The sequence below is a fragment of the Bufo bufo genome, chromosome 8, assembly GCF_905171765.1.
Source record: "Bufo bufo chromosome 8, aBufBuf1.1, whole genome shotgun sequence".
Lineage (NCBI taxonomy): Eukaryota > Metazoa > Chordata > Amphibia > Anura > Bufonidae > Bufo > Bufo bufo.
Window position 1 is genome coordinate 6,054,166 of NC_053396.1, and position 24,032 is coordinate 6,078,197.

Genomic DNA, 24,032 nt, shown 5'->3' on the forward strand with positions numbered 1-24,032 from the left:
TAGGTAATTCCAAATTATGTGTGTGTGTGTGGGGGGGGGGGTTCCTCATGTTACAGTGAGTGTCACTGGCCCTGGAGGACCCATCCTCTCCTGCATTACACAGACAACCCATTGATGTGAATGAACACGGTGCAATACCTCATTTGCCCAGTGGTGGCACTGCAGCAAAACTGAACACCTCTTGAAAGATTTCCTTTCAGATCACGGCTGATCGCTGGGGGTCACTTTGCGATCAGCTTATTTTTAGGGGCCCTTCTAATAAGGGATTGTCCAAAGCAGAGACCCCCTTTATGTCAACGTATATAGTTTATATATACATGTTTTTTTTTTTTTGTTTTTTTTTTAGATTTACAATATCTATGGGACGGTCGCATGTGTTATATCCCACGGGGTGGAAGGAAAGCAGCTGCACTTTGCGGGACACTTATCTGTGTATATAGCAATGACCCTAAGTCCTATGATAACCTACCTTCTGTAGTGCCCGCCAGCTTAGTCACATGTTTGTGTATATATACTGTATTTACAATATCCCTCGTGCTTCTGCACATGTATATACCGTGTATCACATTGTTATCCAGGGCTAGAAAACCATGGCTGCTTGTGTCCAAAAACAGCGCCCCACCTTTCTGCAGGTTGTGCGCGGAACTGCAGCTCAGCCTCATTTACGTCAATGGAGCAGGTGCAACCCTTGGACAGTTGTGATGCATTTATTATTATTTTTTTAACCCTTTAACATCTGAGCCAAAATTTAGGGAGGCAGATGACAGGAAGTATTACAACCCCTATGTCCACCTTTGCTCGGTCGCCTTATTCAGGAAGGTGTCGCTCACGTTTTCCTTTCCGCTGCCATCTTTTGGCGTCTCACCCAGCCGTTAAGGAGTTAATGGGAAATGTTTATGAGCAGAGGTGACCCTCAGGGGGAGATAAGCGGTGTGTTAGCAGCTGCTCACTCTCACAGCGATGGCCATCAGCCGTCTGGGAAGTGATTACAGGTGTGTGTGTATATATGTATGTAAGGTGGGAAGGGACCGGTGTTTGGGATTGGGTCCAGAGATGGCTCCCTGCATAGCCGTCACCTTGGCGTTGGCCGGATTCCTGGCGGCCGCTCATGCTGCAACGGTAAGATTGTAGACCTGACCTTACTGCCCTAAATGTTACTTGTTAAAGGGGCAGTGTCCCCCGCCCCATGGTACCCCGAATCATTGCCCCCAGTCCATGAGGTGCACTGAAGGAATGATCTGACCCAGTGTGCATGAGGCCCCCATATCCTCCGCTCCTAATATCAGGGTCTCTTGTCTTACAGCTGGGGGTGGTCTACACCGACGGAGGATTCGTAGAAGGAACCAATAAGAAAATTGGCCTCATTTCCTCCACTTATCTGGATGTTTTCAAGGGAATTCCCTTTGCTGCTCCTCCCAGAATCCTTGAGAAAGCAGAGAGGCATCCGGGATGGTCTGGTAAGTCCTCGGAGAGGCTTAGATACAGTGGCTGTGTGATACTGTCTGCTGAGCTGTGTATCTAATCCTGTCCTGTGTGATACTGTCTGCTGAGCTGTGTATCTAATCCTATCCTGTGTGATACTGTCTGCTGAGCTGTGTATCTAATCCTATCCTGTGTGATACCGCCTGCTGAGCTGTGTATCTAATCCTCTCCTGTGTGATACTGTCTGCTGAGCTGTGTATCTAATCCTATCCTGTGTGATACCGCCTGCTGAGCTGTGTATCTAATCCTATCCTGTGTGATACTGTCTGCTGAGCTGTGTATCTAATCCTATCCTGTGTGATACTGTCTGCTGAGCTGTGTATCTAATTCTATCCTGTGTGATACTGTCTGCTGAGCTGTGTATCTAATCCTATCCTGTGTGATACTGTCTGCTGAGCCGTGTATCTAATCCTGTCCTGTGTGATACTGTCTGCTGAGCTGTGTATCTAATCCTGTGTGATACTGTCTGCTGAGCCGTGTATCTAATCCTATCCTGTGTGATACTGTCTGCTGAGCTGTGTATCTAATCCTATCCTGTGTGATACTGTCTGCTGAGCTGTATATCTAATCCTATCCTGTGTGATACTGTCTGCTGAGCTGTGTATCTAATCCTATCCTGTGTGATACTGTCTGCTGAGCTGTGTATCTAATCCTATCCTGTGTGATACTGTCTGCTGAGCTGTGTATCTAATCCTATCCTGTGTGATACTGTCTGCTGAGCTGTGTATCTAATCCTATCCTGTGTGATACTGTCTGCTGAGCTGTGTATCTAATCCTATCCTGTGTGATACTGTCTGCTGAGCTGTGTATCTGATCCTATCCTGTGTGATACTGTCTGCTGAGCTGTGTATCTAATCCTATCCTGTGTGATACTGTCTGCTGAGCTGTGTATCTGATCCTATCCTGTGTGATACTGTCTGCTGAGCTGTGTATCTAATCCTATCCTGTGTGATAGTCTGCTGAGCTGTGTATCTAATCCTATCCTGTGTGATACTGTCTGCTGAGCTGTGTATCTAATCCTATCCTGTGTGATACTGTCTGCTGAACTGTGTATCTAATCCTACCATGTGTGATACACAGCTCAGCAGGCAGTATCACACAGGATATGATTAGATACACAGCTCAGCAGGCAGTATCACACATGATAGGATTAGATACAGCAGCTCAGCAGGCAGTATCACACAGTATAGGATTAGATACATAGCTCAGCAGACAGTATCACACAGGATAGGATTGGATACACAGCTCAGCAGACAGTATCACACAGGATAGGATTAGATACACAGCTCAGCAGACAGTATCACACAGGATAGGATTAGATACACAGCTCAGCAGACAATATCACACAGGATAGGATTGGATACACAGCTCAGCAGACAGTATCACACAGGATAGGATTAGATACACAGCTCAGCAGACAATATCACACAGGACAGGATTAGATACACAGCTCAGCAGACAGTATCACACAGGACAGGATTAGATACACAGCTCAGCAGACAGTATCACACAGGATAGGATTAGATACACAGCTCAGCAGGCAGTATCACACAGGATAGGATTAGATACACAGCTCAGCAGGCAGTATCACACAGGATAGGATTAGATACACAGCTCAGCAGACAGTATCACACAGGACAGGATTAGATACACAGCTCAGCAGACAATATCACACAGGATAGGATTGGATACACAGCTCAGCAGACAGTATCACACAGGATAGGCTTAGATACACAGCTCAGCAGACAATATCACACAGGACAGGATTAGATACACAGCTCAGCAGACAGTATCACACAGGACAGGATTAGATACACAGCTCAGCAGACAGTATCACACAGGATAGGATTAGATACACAGCTCAGCAGGCAGTATCACACAGGATAGGATTAGATACACAGCTCAGCAGGCAGTATCACACAGGATAGGATTAGATACACAGCTCAGCAGGCAGTATCACACATGGTAGGATTAGATACACAGCTCAGCAGACAGTATCACACAGGATAGGATTAGATACAGTCTGCTGAGCTGTGTATCTAATCCTATCCTGTGTGATAGTCTGCTGAGCTGTGTATCTAATCCTACCCTGTGTGATACTGTCTGCTGAGCTGTGTATCTAATCCTATCCTGTGTGATACAGTCTGCTGAGCTGTGTATCTAATCCTATCCTGTGTGATACTGTCTGCTGAGCTGTGTATCTAATCCTATCCTGTGTGATACAGTCTGCTGAGCTGTGTATCTAATCCTATCCTGTGTGATACTGTCTGCTGAGCTGTGTATCTAATCCTATCCTGTGTGATACTGTCTGCTGAGCTGTGTATCTAATCCTATCCTGTGTGATACTGTCTGCTGAGCTGTGTATCTAATCCTATCCTGTGTGATACAGTCTGCTGAGCTGTGTATCTAATCCTATCCTGTGTGATACTGTCTGCTGAGCTGTGTATCTAATCCTATCCTGTGTGATACAGTCTGCTGAGCTGTGTATCTAATGCTATCCTGTGTGATACTGTCTGCCGAGCTGTGTATCTAATCCTATCCTGTGTGATACTGTCTGCTGAGCATCTAATCCTATCCTGTGTGATACTGTCTGCTGAGCTGTGTATCTAATCCTATCCTGTGTGATACTGTCTGCTGAGCTGTGTATCTAATCCTATCCTGTGTGATACTGTCTGCTGAGCTGTGTATCTAATCCTATCCTGTGTGATACTGTCTGCTGAGCTGTGTATCTAATCCTATCCTGTGTGATACAGCCTTCTTAGGAATACTCATATACGGTGTATGTTGCAGTCTGTCAGTCGCCATATTTGGGGGGCGCTGTAGCTGGGTTCCTGGAGGTCTGATCAGATGCGATGCTCTGCGGACCCGTCTTGTCCTCATCCTTACCGTTTCCCGCCCGCAGGGACTCTGAAGGCCACAGACTTCAAGCCTCGCTGTCTGCAGGCCACCTTATCCCAGACGGACACCCGCGGAGAGAACGACTGCCTCTACCTGAATGTCTGGGTCCCTCAGCCCGGTAAATCAGGTCGGTATGACCCCAGCGCTGCATCGCTGCTTTCCCGCTGAGCCAGCCGCGGGTTTCCCACTTCACCCCCATCGCCTTGTTTTTCTTCAGCTTTCTCTCCTTCCTCTTAGTGTCCACCAACCTGCCCGTCATGGTGTGGATTTATGGTGGCGCCTATCTGTTCGGTTCAGCGGAGGGCGCCAATTTCCTCAGCAATTACCTGTATGATGGGGAGGAGCTGGCCCTCCGCGGGAACGTCATTGTGGTGACCTTCAACTACCGCTTGGGACCCCTGGGATTCCTCAGCACCGGAGACGCCAACCTACCAGGTAAGATGGCTCATGGCGCATGTATGCTGGGTACGTGATATGTGCCAATGGATGATAGTGCTTCCTGCCCAAGAACTTCCTTTGGGGGCCGCCCTTTGTTTGCCTGTACGTTGGCCATAGGGCTTCACCAGTGGTGCTTGCTGCGTCCATGACCCCTGAAGCCGACCACAGCTGGACCCCCCTGCCGAGGACGCTATAGCAGCTGCCAGATCTATCCTTGCATATGTCTTTTCATAAATCAGTCTGATGCATGATGTAAGTAAGTGCCCCCTCTGCAGCCACAGTCCCTAACTTCAGTTCTTGGGGGTCCGAGTCTGTATCAGCCTAAAGCTCCTGTTTCCGTCTCCTTAGGTAACTATGGTCTGTGGGATCAGCATATGGCCATTGCGTGGGTCAAGAGGAACATCGCTGCTTTTGGAGGAAACCCTGACAACATCACCATCTTCGGAGAGTCGGCGGGAGCTGCCAGTGTCTCCCTGCAGGTAAGCATCTCACAGCTGGGGGCGCTGTTGCATTAGGGGCTATGGGAAGTGTGTGCCTCCAGTGGTGGTGGAAAGTGGGTACTGCAAGACATACATAATATATACCTAGAGAGTCCATCCGCAGGACCGCGTCCCGCCATACGCTGTAACCGTCTCTCTTTTCCGTCTCTGTGCTCCAGACTCTGTCTCCTTACAATGTTGGGCTTGTCAAGCGAGCGATCAGCCAGAGCGGCGTCGCCCTGTCCCCCTGGGCCATTCAGCAAGACCCTCTCCTCTGGGCTCGACAGGTAAAACTGCATAATTAGATTGGCGATATAAAGTGGGAGGGGCCTGTTAGCGTTATCGCCTACAGTCAGCCCACATTATCTGGTGGCGCCCCCCTGTGGAAGGGCATGATAGTTAAGAGAGCTTATTTTTATGTCCGTTCTTTGTATTACAGGTGGGCACAAAAGTGGGCTGTCCCGTGGACGACACCGCCGCTCTCGCCAACTGTCTGAGAATTACAGACCCCCGTGCCGTTACCCTGGCCTTCAAGCTGGACCTGATAAACCTTCAGTGTAAGATTTCCTGCAGGAATATCTGCCCACGACCTGCCCCGTGAAATTCCTTTAATCCGGCATTTGATCGCAATAAGGCATGATCTGTTAATCCAGAACCGATCAGACCCATCGGTGCCGAATCGGAGGAATTTAACTGCACCCCCAGCTCTTAGCAGCCGGTCACTGCAGCCAATAGGGTGCGAAGTCAGACCGTTACCCCCCTCCCCCCAGACTTTTGGGGTTGCTGCTGCTGCAGGTTACTCTATGGTTGTGCCGGGGAGAGGTGACGTATTGGTGTGATGTGGGCACAGGGGGGGGTATTCATCTGCATCTCCAAATTCCATATCTGAAAACCAAGGGGACCCCAAAAATACACCCTGAGGCCCCCTCTTACAGCGACCTCTTTCCTGTATTATAGATCCCGTGGTGCACTACCTGGCCTTCTCCCCAGTCATCGATGGAGATTTCATCCCTGATGATCCAATCAATCTCTTCTCCAACGCGGCCGACGTGGATTACCTGGCGGGTGTGAATAACATGGACGGACATATGTTCGCGGGAATGGACCTGTCTGTCATCAACAAACCGCAAGAAGATATCAAAGCGTACGTCCTGAATACAATACAATAACTACGATCTAGTACACAGGAGCAGTATTATAGTAGTTATATTCTTGTACATAGGAGGCAGTATTATAGTAGTTATATCCTTGTACATAGGAGCAGTATTATAGTAGTTATATTCTTGTACATAGGAGGCAGTATTATAGTAGTTATATTCTTGTACATAGGAGCAGTATTATAGCAGTTATATTCCTGTACATAGGAGGCAGTATTATAGTAGTTATATTCTTGTACATAGGAGCAGTATTATAGTAGTTATATTCTTGTATATAGGAGGCAGTATCATAGTAGTTATATTCTTGTACATAGGAGCAGTATTATAGTAGTTATATTCTTGTACATAGGAGCAGTATTATAGTAGTTATATTCTTGTACATAGGAGCAGTATTATAGTAGTTATATTCTTGTACATAGGAGCAGTATTATAGCAGTTATATTCTTGTACATAGGAGCAGTATTATAGTAGTTATATTCTTGTACATAGGAGGCAGTATTATAGTAGTTATATTCTTGTACATAGGAGGCAGTATTATAGTAGTTATATTATTGTACATAGGAGGCAGTATTATAGTAGTTATATTCTTGTACATAGGAGCAGTATTATAGTAGTTATATTCTTGTACATAGGAGGCAGTATTATAGTAGTTATATTCTTGTACATAGGAGCAGTATTATAGTAGTTATATTCTTGTACATAGGAGCAGTATTATAGTAGATATATTCTTGTACATAGGAGCAGTATTATAGTAGTTATATTCTTGTACATAGGAGCAGTATTATAGTAGTTATATTCTTGTACATAGGAGCAGTATTATAGTAGTTATATCCTTGTACATAGGAGGCAGTATTATAGTAGTTATATTCTTGTACATAGGAGCAGTATTATAGTAGTTATATTCTTGTACATAGGAGCAGTATTATAGTAGTTATATTCTTGTACATAGGAGCAGTATTATAGTAGTTATATTCTTGTACATAGGAGCAGTATTATAGTAGTTATATTCTTGTACATAGGAGACAGTATTATAGTAGATATATTCTTGTACATAGGAGCAGTATTATAGTAGTTATATTCTTGTACATAGGAGCAGTATTATAGTAGTTATATTCTTGTACATAGGAGGCAGTATTATAGTAGTTATATTCTTGTACATAGGAGCAGTATTATAGTAGTTATATTCTTGTACATAGGAGGCAGTATTATAGTAGTTATATTCTTGTACATAGGGGCAGTATTATAGTAGTTATATTCCTGTACATAGGGGGCGGTATTATAGTAGTTATATTCTTGTACATAGGAGCAGTATTATAGCAGTTATATTCTTGTACATAGGAGCAGTATTATAGTAGTTATATTCTTGTACATAGGAGCAGTATTATAGTAGTTATATTCTTGTACACAGGAGCAGTATTATAGTAGTTATATTCTTGTACACAGGAGCAGTATTATAGTAGTCATATTCTTGTACATAGGAGGCAGTATTATAGTAGTTATATTCCTGTACACAGGGGGCAGTATTATAGTAGTTATATTCTTGTACATAGGAGCAGTATTATAGTAGTTATATTCTTGTACATAGGAGCAGTATTATAGTAGTTATATTCTTGTATACAGGGGGCAGTATTATAGTAGTTATATTCTTGTACATAGGAGCAGTATTATAGTAGTTATATTCTTGTACATAGGAGGCAGTATTATAGTAGTTATATTCTTGTACATAGGAGGCAGTATTATAGTAGTTATATTCTTGTACATAGGAGGCAGTATTATAGTAGTTATATTCTTGTACATAGGAGCAGTATTATAGTAGTTATATTCTTGTACACAGGAGCAGTATTATAGTAGTCATATTCTTGTACATAGGAGGCAGTATTATAGTAGTTATATTCTTGTACATAGAAGGCAGTATTATAGTAGTTATATTCTTGTACACAGGAGCAGTATTATAGTAGTTATATTCTTGTATACAGGGGGCAGTATTATAGTAGTTATATTCTTGTACATAGGAGCAGTATTATAGTAGTTATATTCTTGTACATAGGAGCAGTATTATAGTAGTTATATTCTTGTACATAGGAGCAGTATTATAGTAGTTATATTCTTGTACATAGGAGCAGTATTATAGTAGTTATATTCTTGTACATAGGAGCAGTATTATAGCAGTTATATTCTTGTATATAGGAGCAGTATTATAGTAGTTATATTCTTGTACATAGGAGCAGTATTATAGTAGTTATATTCTTGTACATAGGAGCAGTATTATAGTAGTTATATTCTTGTACATAGGAGCAGTATTATAGTAGTTATATTATTGTACATAGGAGGCAGTATTATAGTAGTTATATTCTTGTACATAGGAGCAGTATTATAGTAGTTATATTCTTGTACATAGGAGGCAGTATTATAGTAGTTATATTCTTGTACATAGGAGCAGTATTATAGTAGTTATATTCTTGTACATAGGAGCAGTATTATAGTAGATATATTCTTGTACATAGGAGCAGTATTATAGTAGTTATATTCTTGTACATAGGAGCAGTATTATAGTAGTTATATTCTTGTACATAGGAGCAGTATTATAGTAGTTATATTCTTGTACATAGGAGCAGTATTATAGTAGTTATATTCTTGTACATAGGAGACAGTATTATAGTAGATATATTCTTGTACATAGGAGCAGTATTATAGTAGTTATATTCTTGTACATAGGAGCAGTATTATAGTAGTTATATTCTTGTACATAGGAGGCAGTATTATAGTAGTTATATTCTTGTACATAGGAGCAGTATTATAGTAGTTATATTCTTGTACATAGGAGGCAGTATTATAGTAGTTATATTCTTGTACATAGGGGCAGTATTATAGTAGTTATATTCCTGTACATAGGGGGCGGTATTATAGTAGTTATATTCTTGTACATAGGAGCAGTATTATAGCAGTTATATTCTTGTACATAGGAGCAGTATTATAGTAGTTATATTCTTGTACATAGGAGCAGTATTATAGTAGTTATATTCTTGTACACAGGAGCAGTATTATAGTAGTTATATTCTTGTACACAGGAGCAGTATTATAGTAGTCATATTCTTGTACATAGGAGGCAGTATTATAGTAGTTATATTCCTGTACACAGGGGGCAGTATTATAGTAGTTATATTCTTGTACATAGGAGCAGTATTATAGTAGTTATATTCTTGTACATAGGAGCAGTATTATAGTAGTTATATTCTTGTATACAGGGGGCAGTATTATAGTAGTTATATTCTTGTACATAGGAGCAGTATTATAGTAGTTATATTCTTGTACATAGGAGGCAGTATTATAGTAGTTATATTCTTGTACATAGGAGGCAGTATTATAGTAGTTATATTCTTGTACATAGGAGGCAGTATTATAGTAGTTATATTCTTGTACATAGGAGCAGTATTATAGTAGTTATATTCTTGTACACAGGAGCAGTATTATAGTAGTCATATTCTTGTACATAGGAGGCAGTATTATAGTAGTTATATTCTTGTACATAGAAGGCAGTATTATAGTAGTTCTATCCTTGTACACAGGAGCAGTATTATAGTAGTTATATTCTTGTACATAGGAGGCAGTATTATAGTAGTTATATCCTTGTACATAGGAGCAGTATTATAGTAGTTATATTCTTGTACATAGGAGGCAGTATTATAGTAGTTATATTCTTGTACATAGGAGCAGTATTATAGCAGTTATATTCCTGTACATAGGAGGCAGTATTATAGTAGTTATATTCTTGTACATAGGAGCAGTATTATAGTAGTTATATTCTTGTACATAGGAGCAGTATTATAGTAGTTATATTCTTGTACATAGGAGGCAGTATTATAGTAGTTATATTCTTGTACATAGGAGCAGTATTATAGTAGTTATATTCTTGTACATAGGAGCAGTATTATAGTAGTTATATTCTTGTACATAGGAGCAGTATTATAGCAGTTATATTCTTGTACATAGGAGCAGTATTATAGTAGTTATATTCTTGTACATAGGAGGCAGTATTATAGTAGTTATATTCTTGTACATAGGAGGCAGTATTATAGTAGTTATATTCTTGTACATAGGAGCAGTATTATAGTAGTTATATTCTTGTACATAGGAGGCAGTATTATAGTAGTTATATTCTTGTACATAGGAGCAGTATTATAGTAGTTATATTCTTGTACATAGGAGGCAGTATTATAGTAGTTATATTCTTGTACATAGGAGCAGTATTATAGTAGTTATATTCTTGTACATAGGAGGCAGTATTATAGTAGTTATATTCTTGTACATAGGGGCAGTATTATAGTAGTTATATTCCTGTACATAGGGGGCGGTATTATAGTAGTTATATTCTTGTACATAGGAGCAGTATTATAGCAGTTATATTCTTGTACATAGGAGCAGTATTATAGTAGTTATATTCTTGTACATAGGAGCAGTATTATAGTAGTTATATTCTTGTACACAGGAGCAGTATTATAGTAGTTATATTCTTGTACACAGGAGCAGTATTATAGTAGTCATATTCTTTTACATAGGAGGCAGTATTATAGTAGTTATATTCCTGTACACAGGGGGCAGTATTATAGTAGTTATATTCTTGTACATAGGAGCAGTATTATAGTAGTTATATTCTTGTACATAGGAGCAGTATTATAGTAGTTATATTCTTGTATACAGGGGGCAGTATTATAGTAGTTATATTCTTGTACATAGGAGCAGTATTATAGTAGTTATATTCTTGTACATAGGAGGCAGTATTATAGTAGTTATATTCTTGTACATAGGAGGCAGTATTATAGTAGTTATATTCTTGTACATAGGAGGCAGTATTATAGTAGTTATATTCTTGTACATAGGAGCAGTATTATAGTAGTTATATTCTTGTACACAGGAGCAGTATTATAGTAGTCATATTCTTGTACATAGGAGGCAGTATTATAGTAGTTATATTCTTGTACATAGAAGGCAGTATTATAGTAGTTATATCCTTGTACACAGGAGCAGTATTATAGTAGTTATATTCTTGTACATAGGAGGCAGTATTATAGTAGTTATATCCTTGTACATAGGAGCAGTATTATAGTAGTTATATTCTTGTACATAGGAGGCAGTATTATAGTAGTTATATTCTTGTACATAGGAGCAGTATTATAGCAGTTATATTCCTGTACATAGGAGGCAGTATTATAGTAGTTATATTCTTGTACATAGGAGCAGTATTATAGTAGTTATATTCTTGTACATAGGAGCAGTATTATAGTAGTTATATTCTTGTACATAGGAGGCAGTATTATAGTAGTTATATTCTTGTACATAGGAGCAGTATTATAGTAGTTATATTCTTGTACATAGGAGCAGTATTATAGTAGTTATATTCTTGTACATAGGAGCAGTATTATAGCAGTTATATTCTTGTACATAGGAGCAGTATTATAGTAGTTATATTCTTGTACATAGGAGGCAGTATTATAGTAGTTATATTCTTGTACATAGGAGGCAGTATTATAGTAGTTATATTATTGTACATAGGAGGCAGTATTATAGTAGTTATATTCTTGTACATAGGAGCAGTATTATAGTAGTTATATTCTTGTACATAGGAGGCAGTATTATAGTAGTTATATTCTTGTACATAGGAGCAGTATTATAGTAGTTATATTCTTGTACATAGGAGCAGTATTATAGTAGATATATTCTTGTACATAGGAGCAGTATTATAGTAGTTATATTCTTGTACATAGGAGCAGTATTATAGTAGTTATATTCTTGTACATAGGAGCAGTATTATAGTAGTTATATCCTTGTACATAGGAGGCAGTATTATAGTAGTTATATTCTTGTACATAGGAGCAGTATTATAGTAGTTATATTCTTGTACATAGGAGCAGTATTATAGTAGTTATATTCTTGTACATAGGAGCAGTATTATAGTAGTTATATTCTTGTACATAGGAGCAGTATTATAGTAGTTATATTCTTGTACATAGGAGACAGTATTATAGTAGATATATTCTTGTACATAGGAGCAGTATTATAGTAGTTATATTCTTGTACATAGGAGCAGTATTATAGTAGTTATATTCTTGTACATAGGAGGCAGTATTATAGTAGTTATATTCTTGTACATAGGAGCAGTATTATAGTAGTTATATTCTTGTACATAGGAGGCAGTATTATAGTAGTTATATTCTTGTACATAGGGGCAGTATTATAGTAGTTATATTCCTGTACATAGGGGGCGGTATTATAGTAGTTATATTCTTGTACATAGAAGCAGTATTATAGTAGTTATATTCTTGTACATAGGAGCAGTATTATAGTAGTTATATTCTTGTACATAGGAGCAGTATTATAGTAGTTATATTCTTGTACACAGGAGCAGTATTATAGTAGTTATATTCTTGTACACAGGAGCAGTATTATAGTAGTCATATTCTTGTACATAGGAGGCAGTATTATAGTAGTTATATTCCTGTACATAGGGGGCAGTATTATAGTAGTTATATTCTTGTACATAGGAGCAGTATTATAGTAGTTATATTCTTGTACATAGGAGCAGTATTATAGTAGTTATATTCTTGTATACAGGGGGCAGTATTATAGTAGTTATATTCTTGTACATAGGAGCAGTATTATAGTAGTTATATTCTTGTACATAGGAGGCAGTATTATAGTAGTTATATTCTTGTACATAGGAGGCAGTATTATAGTAGTTATATTCTTGTACATAGGAGGCAGTATTATAGTAGTTATATTCTTGTACATAGGAGCAGTATTATAGTAGTTATATTCTTGTACACAGGAGCAGTATTATAGTAGTCATATTCTTGTACATAGGAGGCAGTATTATAGTAGTTATATTCTTGTACATAGAAGGCAGTATTATAGTAGTTATATTCTTGTACACAGGAGCAGTATTATAGTAGTTATATTCTTGTATACAGGGGGCAGTATTATAGTAGTTATATTCTTGTACATAGGAGCAGTATTATAGTAGTTATATTCTTGTACATAGGAGCAGTATTATAGTAGTTATATTCTTGTACATAGGAGCAGTATTATAGTAGTTATATTCTTGTACATAGGAGCAGTATTATAGTAGTTATATTCTTGTACATAGGAGCAGTATTATAGCAGTTATATTCTTGTATATAGGAGCAGTATTATAGTAGTTATATTCTTGTACATAGGAGCAGTATTATAGTAGTTATATTCTTGTACATAGGAGCAGTATTATAGTAGTTATATTCTTGTACATAGGAGCAGTATTATAGTAGTTATATTCTTGTACATAGGAGCAGTATTATAGTAGTTATATTATTGTACATAGGAGGCAGTATTATAGTAGTTATATTCTTGTACATAGGAGCAGTATTATAGTAGTTATATTCTTGTACATAGGAGGCAGTATTATAGTAGTTATATTCTTGTACATAGGAGCAGTATTATAGTAGTTATATTCTTGTACATAGGAGCAGTATTATAGTAGATATATTCTTGTACATAGGAGCAGTATTATAGTAGTTATATTCTTGTACATAGGAGCAGTATTATAGTAGTTATATTCTTGTACATAGGAGCAGTATTATAGTAGTTATATTCTTGTACATAGGAGCAGTATTATAGTAGTTATATTCTTGTACATAGGAGACAGTATTATAGTAGATATATTCTTGTACATAGGAGCAGTATTATAGTAGTTATATTCTTGTACATAGGAGCAGTATTATAGTAGTTATATTCTTGTACATAGGAGGCAGTATTATAGTAGTTATATTCTTGTACATAGGAGCAGTATTATAGTAGTTATATTCTTGTACATAGGAGGCAGTATTATAGTAGTTATATTCTTGTACATAGGGGCAGTATTATAGTAGTTATATTCCTGTACATAGGAGGCGGTATTATAGTAGTTATATTCTTGTACATAGGAGCAGTATTATAGCAGTTATATTCTTGTACATAGGAGCAGTATTATAGTAGTTATATTCTTGTACATAGGAGCAGTATTATAGTAGTTATATTCTTGTACACAGGAGCAGTATTATAGTAGTTATATTCTTGTACACAGGAGCAGTATTATAGTAGTCATATTCTTGTACATAGGAGGCAGTATTATAGTAGTTATATTCCTGTACACAGGGGGCAGTATTATAGTAGTTATATTCTTGTACATAGGAGCAGTATTATAGTAGTTATATTCTTGTACATAGGAGCAGTATTATAGTAGTTATATTCTTGTATACAGGGGGCAGTATTATAGTAGTTATATTCTTGTACATAGGAGCAGTATTATAGTAGTTATATTCTTGTACATAGGAGGCAGTATTATAGTAGTTATATTCTTGTACATAGGAGGCAGTATTATAGTAGTTATATTCTTGTACATAGGAGGCAGTATTATAGTAGTTATATTCTTGTACATAGGAGCAGTATTATAGTAGTTATATTCTTGTACACAGGAGCAGTATTATAGTAGTCATATTCTTGTACATAGGAGGCAGTATTATAGTAGTTATATTCTTGTACATAGAAGGCAGTATTATAGTAGTTATATTCTTGTACACAGGAGCAGTATTATAGTAGTTATATTCTTGTATACAGGGGGCAGTATTATAGTAGTTATATTCTTGTACATAGGAGCAGTATTATAGTAGTTATATTCTTGTACATAGGAGCAGTATTATAGTAGTTATATTCTTGTACATAGGAGCAGTATTATAGTAGTTATATTCTTGTACATAGGAGCAGTATTATAGTAGTTATATTCTTGTACATAGGAGGCAGTATTATAGTAGTTATATTCTTGTACATAGGAGCAGTATTATAGCAGTTATATTCTTGTATATAGGAGCAGTATTATAGTAGTTATATTCTTGTACATAGGAGCAGTATTATAGTAGTTATATTCTTGTACATAGGAGCAGTATTATAGTAGTTATATTCTTGTACATAGGAGCAGTATTATAGTAGTTATATTCTTGTACATAGGAGCAGTATTATAGTAGTTACATTCTTGTACATAGGAGGCAGTATTATAGCAGTTATATTCTTGTACATAGGAGCAGTATTATAGTAGTTATATTCTTAACCAAATGTATTTTTATTCAAAGTAAGTAAGGCATATCAATCGATCACAAACCATCGTAGCATCACTGGTAAGGCAAAGTCACAAATCGGTCATGGAAGTGACCACAAATGCAGGTCAGTGCAACACATGTTGTACAAAATGATACATCAAATGTGACAGACAATAAAAATCAAATATAACACAAATAAGAGGAAAAGAGAGGGAAAGGAAGGGAAAGGAAGGGGGGGGGGGGGGGTAGGGGAGTTTTCCCCAACTCCGTCAGGGGAACTTCCTATATGTCTTCCAGGGCGACCAGATTTTCAGAAAGCGGGAACGCGTGCGAGATTCCCAGTGGGCCAGCTCTTCAAACCTGTAGATCTGATCCACCTTATCCCTCCACATCGAAACAGTGGGAGGTTCAGTATCCTTCCAAAGCAGCGGGATGAGCAGTCTCGCCGCCGTGATGAGCATAGTAGTAAGATCAGATCTACAGGGGGAAAGCGAGTCATTATGGCACCAAAGCAGAATCAGTTTAGGATCCAGCTTAACCTGCTTAGCACACACCTCATTTATCAGAGCTTCTATACTGGTCCAGAACGCTTTAATCTTTTCACAGTGCCACCAAATGTGTGACAGAGAGCCTACGTCTTTTCTACACCTCCAGCACTCACTTGGGAAATCTGCATTAAGCCTATGCAAGAACTCCGGGGACTTGTACCATCTCGTAAGCAGCTTATACGAGTTTTCTTGTACCTTAATACAGCGGCTAAAGCCGTGAGAGTGTGTAAGGACAAAAGCCCTTTCTGGGTCTGTAAGGTGGATGGACAATTCCCTTTCCCATGAAGAAAGGAAATGTAGCTCAGGAGGGGAGGCTGAGAGTAACTCCTTATATATGGTAGACAGCGGTTTAGGGATCCTACGGGCATCTGATAGTCTCTTAGACAGCCAAGAGGGGGTTCCAGAGGTGGTGGGGGGTGGTAGCTTAATCATCTTAATCTCCTTCTGCAGGGCAAAACTCTGTAGGAAGGAAGCTTTTTTGACTTTAGGGTCATTCAAGACCGTGGACCAATCCAGGGACCCATCCGGGGACCTAATCTCACTTAAAGGGATCTCGGCCAAAAGAGGCCAGATACCTGAGGGCTTCTCGGCTTCCGGATGGACATAAAACTGTAAAGAGGAAAGCGGAGTACCCGGTATGGGAAACTCAAGTGTTCTATCCTTAAACTGCTTGGCCCACTCAACAAACATACCCTTCCATAGGAGTGGCAAAGAGGAACCACCCGGAGAACAAGGGGACAGCCCCCAGAGAATCCGCTTCATTCTAGTGGAGAGCAGAGAGCGCTCAAGACACACATATGGAGCACTATAAGTGCTATTGAGGAGGGATAGACCTCTAAATAGTTGAAAGGCCACATAGTAGGAACGTATGTCGGGCAGACCAAAGCCGCCAAACCTCCTCTCTCTGGTCAGCACCGAATAAGCAATTCTGGAGGGTTTACTTCCCCACAAAAAGAGGGAGAAAACTCTGCGGATGTCTACAAAAAATGAGTGCGGCAGCCAGATAGGCAACACCTGCAGAAGGTACAAAAATTTAGGAGCTATAAAGGTCTTGAGGTAGTTCCTTTTGCCACACCAGGAAATAAACGGCAGTCTAATAGAGTGCAGCTGCTTCCTAACTGAGGACAATAAGGGGGCATAATTCAGAGCAAATAAGTCCTTCGCCTGAGTCGGGACGTGCACTCCCAAAAATACTATGTCTTTTGTAGCCCAGTGAAAGGGGGTAGTAATCTGAAGGGCCTCTTTAACCGATTCTGGACAAGTAACGTTTAGGGATAGTAGTTATATTCTTGTACATAGGAGCAGTATTATAGTAGTTATATTCTTGTACATAGGAGCAGTATTATAGTAGTTATATTCTTGTACATAGGAGGCGTATTATAGTAGTTATATTCTTGTACATAGGAGCAGTATTATAGCAGTTATATTCTTGTACATAGGAGCAGTATTATAGTAGTTATATTCTTGTACATAGGAGCAGTATTATAGTAGTTATATTCTTGTACATAGGAGGCAGTATTATAGTAGTTATATTCTTGTACATAGGAGCAGTATTATAGTAGTTATATTCTTGTACATAGGAGCAGTATTATAGTAGTTATATTCTTGTATATGGGAGCAGTATTATAGTAGTTATATTCTTGTACATAGGAGGCAGTATTATAGTAGTTATATTCTTGTACATAGGAGGCAGTATTATAGTAGTTATATTCTTGTACATAGGAGGCAGTATTATAGTAGTTATATTCTCTTACATAGGAGCAGTATTATAGTAGTTATATTCTTGTACATAGGAGCAGTATTATAGTAGTTATATTCTTGTACATAGGAGGCAGTATTATAGTAGTTATATTCTAGTACATAGGAGGCAGTATTATAGTAGTTATATTCTTGTACATAGGAGCAGTATTATAGTAGTTATATTACTGTACATAGGAGCAGTATTATAGTAGTTATATTCTTGTACATAGGAGGCAGTATTATAGTAGTTATATTCTTGTACATAGGAGGCAGTATTATAGTAGTTATATTCTTGTACATAGGAGGCAGTATTATAGTAGTTATATCCCTGTACATAGGAGCAGTATTATAGTAGTTATATTCTTGTACATAGGAGGCAGTATTATAGTAGTTATATTCTTGTACATAGGAGCAGTATTATAGTAGTTATATTCTTGTACATAGGAGCAGTATTATAGTAGTTATATTCTTGTACATAGGAGGCAGTATTATAGTAGTTATAGTCTTGTACATAGGAGCAGTATTATAGTAGTTATATTCTTGTACATAGGAGCAGTATTATAGTAGTTATATTCTTGTACATAGGAGCAGTATTATAGTAGTTATATTCTTGTACATAGGAGGCGTATTATAGTAGTTATATTCTTGTACATAGGAGCAGTATTGTAGTAGTTATATTCTTGTACATAGGAGCAGTATTATAGCAGATATATTCTTGTACAGAGGAGCAGTATTATAGTAGTTATATCCCTGTACATAGGAGCAGTATTATAGTAGTTATATTCTTGTACATAGGAGCAGTATTATAGTAGTTATATTCTTGTACATAGGAGCAGTATTATAGTAGTTATATTCTTGTACATAGGAGCAGTATTAAAGTAGTTATATTCTTCTACATAGGAGCAGTATTATAGTAGTTATATTCTTGTACATAGGAGCAGTATTATAGTAGTTATATTCTTGTACATAGGAGCAGTATTATAGTAGTTATATTCTTGTACATAGGAGCAGTATTATAGTAGTTATATTCTTGTACATAGGAGGCAGTATTATAGTAGTTATAGTCTTGTACATAGGAGCAGTATTATAGTAGTTATATTCTTGTACATAGGAGCAGTATTATAGTAGTTATATTCTTGTACATAGGAGCAGTATTATAGTAGTTATATTCTTGTACATAGGAGGCGTATTATAGTAGTTATATTCTTGTACATAGGAGCAGTATTGTAGTAGTTATATTCTTGTACATAGGAGCAGTATTATAGCAGATATATTCTTGTACAGAGGAGCAGTATTATAGTAGTTATATCCCTGTACATAGGAGCAGTATTATAGTAGTTATATTCTTGTACATAGGAGCAGTATTATAGTAGTTATATTCTTGTACATAGGAGCAGTATTATAGTAGTTATATTCTTGTACATAGGAGCAGTATTATAGTAGTTATATTCTTGTACATGGGAGCAGTATTATAGTAGTTATATTCTTGTACATAGAAGCAGTATTATAGTAGTTATATTCTTGTACATAGGAGGCAGTATTATAGTAGTTATATTCTTGTACATAGGAGGCAGTATTATAGTAGTTATATTCTTTTACATAGGAGGCAGTATTATAGTAGTTATATTCTTCTACATAGGAGCAGTATTATAGTAGTTATATTCTTGTACATAGGAGCAGTATTATAGTAGTTATATTATTGTACATAGGAGGCAGTATTATAGTAGTTATATTCTTCTACATAGGAGGCAGTATTATAGTAGTTATATTCTTGTACATAGGAGCAGTATTATAGTAGTTATATTCTTCTACATAGGAGGCAGTATTATAGTAGTTATATTCTTGTACATAGGAGCAGTATTATAGTAGTTATATTCTTGTACATAGGAGCAGTATTATAGTAGTTATATTCTTGTACATAGGAGGCAGTATTATAGTAGTTATATTCTTGTACATAGGAGCAGTATTGTAGTAGTTATATTCTTGTACATAGGAGGCAGTATTATAGTAGTTATATTCTTGTACATAGGAGGCAGTATTATAGTAGTTATATTCTTGTACACAGGAGCAGTATTATAGTAGTTATATTCTTGTACATAGGAGCAGTATTATAGTAGTTATATTCTTGTACATAGGAGCAGTATTATAGTAGTTATATTCTTGTACATGGGAGCAGTATTATAGTAGTTATATTCTTGTACATGGGAGCAGTATTATAGTAGTTATATTCTTGTACATAGGAGGCAGTATTATAGTAGTTATATTCTTGTACATAGGAGGCAGTATTATAGTAGTTATATTCTTCTACATAGGAGGCAGTATTATAGTAGTTATATTCTTGTACATAGGAGCAGTATTATAGTAGTTATATTCTTCTACATAGGAGGCAGTATTATAGTAGTTATATTCTTGTACATAGGAGCAGTATTATAGTAGTTATATTCTTGTACATAGGAGGCAGTATTATAGTAGTTATATTCTTGTACACAGGAGCAGTATTATAGTAGTTATATTACTGTACATAGGAGCAGTATTATAGTAGTTATATTCTTGTACATAGGAGCAGTATTATAGTAGTTATATTCTTGTACATAGGAGCAGTATTATAGTAGTTATATTCTTGTACATGGGAGCAGTATTATAGTAGTTATATTCTTGTACATGGGAGCAGTATTATAGTAGTTATATTCTTCTACATAGGAGGCAGTATTATAGTAGTTATATTCTTGTACATAGGAGCAGTATTATAGTAGTTATATTCTTGTACATAGGAGGCAGTATTATAGTAGTTATATTCTTGTACATAGGAGGCAGTATTATAGTAGTTATATTCTTCTACATAGGAGGCAGTATTATAGTAGTTATATTCTTGTATATAGGAGGTAGTATTATAGTAGTTATATTCTTGTACATAGGAGCAGTATTATAGTAGTTATATTCTTGTACATAGGAGCAGTATTATAGTAGTTATATTCCTGTACATAGGAGCAGTATTATAGTAGTTATATTCCTGTACATAGGAGCAGTATTATAGTAGTTATATTCTTGTACATAGGAGGCAGTATTATAGTAGTTATATTCTTGTACATAGGAGCAGTATTATAGTAGTTATATTCTTGTACATAGGAGGCAGTATTATAGTAGTTATATTCTTGTACATAGGAGCAGTATTATAGTAGTTATATTCTTGTACATAGGAGGCAGTATTATAGTAGTTATATTCTTGTACATAGGAGCAGTATTGTAGTAGTTATATTCTTGTACATAGGAGGCAGTATTATAGTAGTTATATTCTTGTACATAGGAGGCAGTATTATAGTAGTTATATTCTAGTACATAGGAGGCAGTATTATAGTAGTTATATTCTTGTACATAGGAGCAGTATTATAGTAGTTATATTACTGTACATAGGAGCAGTATTATAGTAGTTATATTCTTGTACATAGGAGGCAGTATTATAGTAGTTATATTCTTGTACATACAGTAGGAGGCAGTATTATAGTAGTTATATTCTTGTACACAGGAGCAGTATTATAGTAGTTATATTCCTGTACATAGGAGCAGTATTATAGTAGTTATATCCCTGTACATAGGAGCAGTATTCTAGTAGTTATATTCTTGTACACAGGAGCAGTATTATAGTAGTTATATTCCTGTACATAGGAGCAGTATTATAGTAGTTATATTCCTGTACATAGGAGCAGTATTATAGTAGTTATATTCTTGTACATAGGAGGCAGTATTATAGTAGTTATATTCTTGTACACAGGAGCAGTATTATAGTAGTTATATTCTTGTACATAGGAGCAGTATTATAGTAGTTATATTCTTGTACATAGGAGCAGTATTATAGTAGTTATATTCTTGTACATAGGAGCAGTATTATAGTAGTTATATTCTTGTACATAGGAGCAGTATTATAGTAGTTATATTCTTGTACATAGGAGCAGTATTATAGTAGTTATATTCTTGTACATAGGAGCAGTATTATAGTAGTTATATTCTTGTACATAGGAGCAGTATTATAGTAGTTATATTCTTGTACATAGGAGGCAGTATTATAGTAGTTATATTCTTGTACATAGGAGCAGTATTATAGTAGTTATATTCTTGTACATAGGAAGCAGTATTATAGTAGTTATATTCCTGTACATAGGAGCAGTATTATAGTAGTTATATTCTTGTACATAGGAGCAGTATTATAGTAGTTATATTCTTGTACATAGGAGCAGTATTATAGTAGTTATATTCCTGTACATAGGAGCAGTATTATAGTAGTTATATTCCTGTACATAGGAGGCAGTATTATAGTAGTTATATTCTTGTACATAGGAGCAGTATTATAGTAGTTATATTCTTGTACATAGGAGCAGTATTATAGTAGTTATATTCTTGTACACAGGAGCAGTATTATAGTACTTTTATGGTTGTACCTCCTCCCAGGGCTGAGGTGGAGAAGTTGGTGCAGGATCTCACGCTCCCTAAGGGCTCATTAGGAGGTAACTTGGCCTATGAGCTTTACACATCAAATTGGGGGCCCAGTCCTAGCCAGGAGCTCATGAAGAAGACCATTGTTGATGCAGAAACTGATTATATCTTCCTGGTCCCTACACAAGAAGCTCTCGCTCTTCACGCTATGAATGCCAGGTAAGAAAGATATTTTTTGTGTTTTGATCAGTTCTTTTACTTCATGTTGGTGGACATTTTGTCACGTCAAAGCATTAATTGGGTATATATGAGTATAACATTAATGCAGGAATTTGCAACATGCGGCTGTGTGAATCCACAACTCCCAGTATGTCCCGACAGTTAGACACTGGGAGTTGTACTGTATATTCCAAGTTTTTTTATTGTATGGACTCTCCTAGTTTCTTGGTTTAGAGAGCTCTGCTAGTTGTGGGGGATCTTCCCCAATATGTCATGACCCCCTGGTATAATGGGGGTGTGGAGAGACGCAGCTTGTATATATCTCCCTGGTCACCAGTGCCTGTTGTTCTTTGCAGGAGTGGGAAGACCTACAACTACCTGTTCTCCCACCCATCCCGCATGCCATTATACCCAAGCTGGGTGGGCGCTGACCACGCAGACGACCTGCAGTACATCTTTGCTAAGCCGTTCACAACTCCACTGGCCTACAGAACAGAGGACAGGGACGTATCGGCCGCGATGATCGCTTACTGGACCAACTTTGCTGCCACAGGGTAAGTGCTGACTTTCCTGTATGTCCAGGGCATACGAGATATGAGTCCTGGGGGCTCTAATCTAGTGCTGCCCCCTAATCCCCACTGCTGCAGCCGTGGTGTAAATGTCCATTATTCTCTTGCTTCTCTCCACACATAACATTGTATTTGATAACACAGGGACCCCAACCAGGGACCAACCAAAGTCCCCACCTCATGGCTGCCCTACAACACGCTGTACGGCCAGTACCTGGAGATTAATAACAGCATTACCTACAATTCCTTGAAGCAGGGGCTGCGCTCACCTTATGTCCGCTTCTGGGCCCATACTTACCGGAATTTGCCCAAACTGTAAGCAGCAGATCTGACCGAATATTAAAAACCATTGGAATAAACTGTGTCTTGAGCCGCCATTTTATTTGAAGGTAGAAGACGCCACAAATTCTTACCTTGCCAGCGAGTTTCATGGCTTAAAGCTGCCCGTAGACATTCAGCAGCTGTCGGCCGAACGCCATCTCTCCAGGCTCCCCCGCACACAGATACGTTCAGCTGGGTGGGACGTGTATGTGTATTCTATGAGGAGAGCGGAGAAAGTATCCGTCGGACACCTCTGGTGGCGGCTTATCACCCGAGAACAAAAGGATCGGGCGAAAATATAAATTCCACCCGATCCTTCCCTTCTACCCCGACATCATCTGCTGGGGGAGAGTTGGGAGCTCCCCACACACATTAAATGAATGTATGGTCGGCTTTAGGCCTCGTCCACACTTCTGTTTTTCACGGATGCATGCTGTCCACTATTTTTACGGACAGCATATTGATTCATTTATTTTAATAGGTTTGTCTACATTTGTGATTCTCTGCGGTCCACGTGTCTGCAAAAAATCCACAGATGCATGCACTACTTTCATCCGTGCCCTGGGCTGCACACGTCCATTGAAATATATGGGTCAGTGAAAGTCACGAAGGCAACATGGATGACATTCGTGGTGCATCCGTTTTTTAACGG

The 24,032-nt window shown here is 37.8% G+C and overlaps 1 protein-coding gene across 1 annotated transcript; it reads left to right on the forward strand.

Moving 5' to 3' along the window:
• Window positions 1-1,053: 1,053 nt before the first annotated feature.
• LOC120977522 (bile salt-activated lipase-like) lies at window positions 1,054-23,383 on the forward strand. Its single transcript, XM_040405514.1, has 11 exons — window positions 1,054-1,119; window positions 1,304-1,457; window positions 4,385-4,507; window positions 4,618-4,815; window positions 5,167-5,297; window positions 5,477-5,584; window positions 5,737-5,854; window positions 6,255-6,441; window positions 22,287-22,490; window positions 22,847-23,044; window positions 23,204-23,383. The coding sequence occupies exons 1-11, from the start codon at window positions 1,054-1,056 to the stop codon at window positions 23,376-23,378; spliced, it is 1,662 nt and encodes a 553-aa protein (XP_040261448.1). The 3' UTR covers window positions 23,379-23,383.
• Window positions 23,384-24,032: the final 649 nt, after the last annotated feature.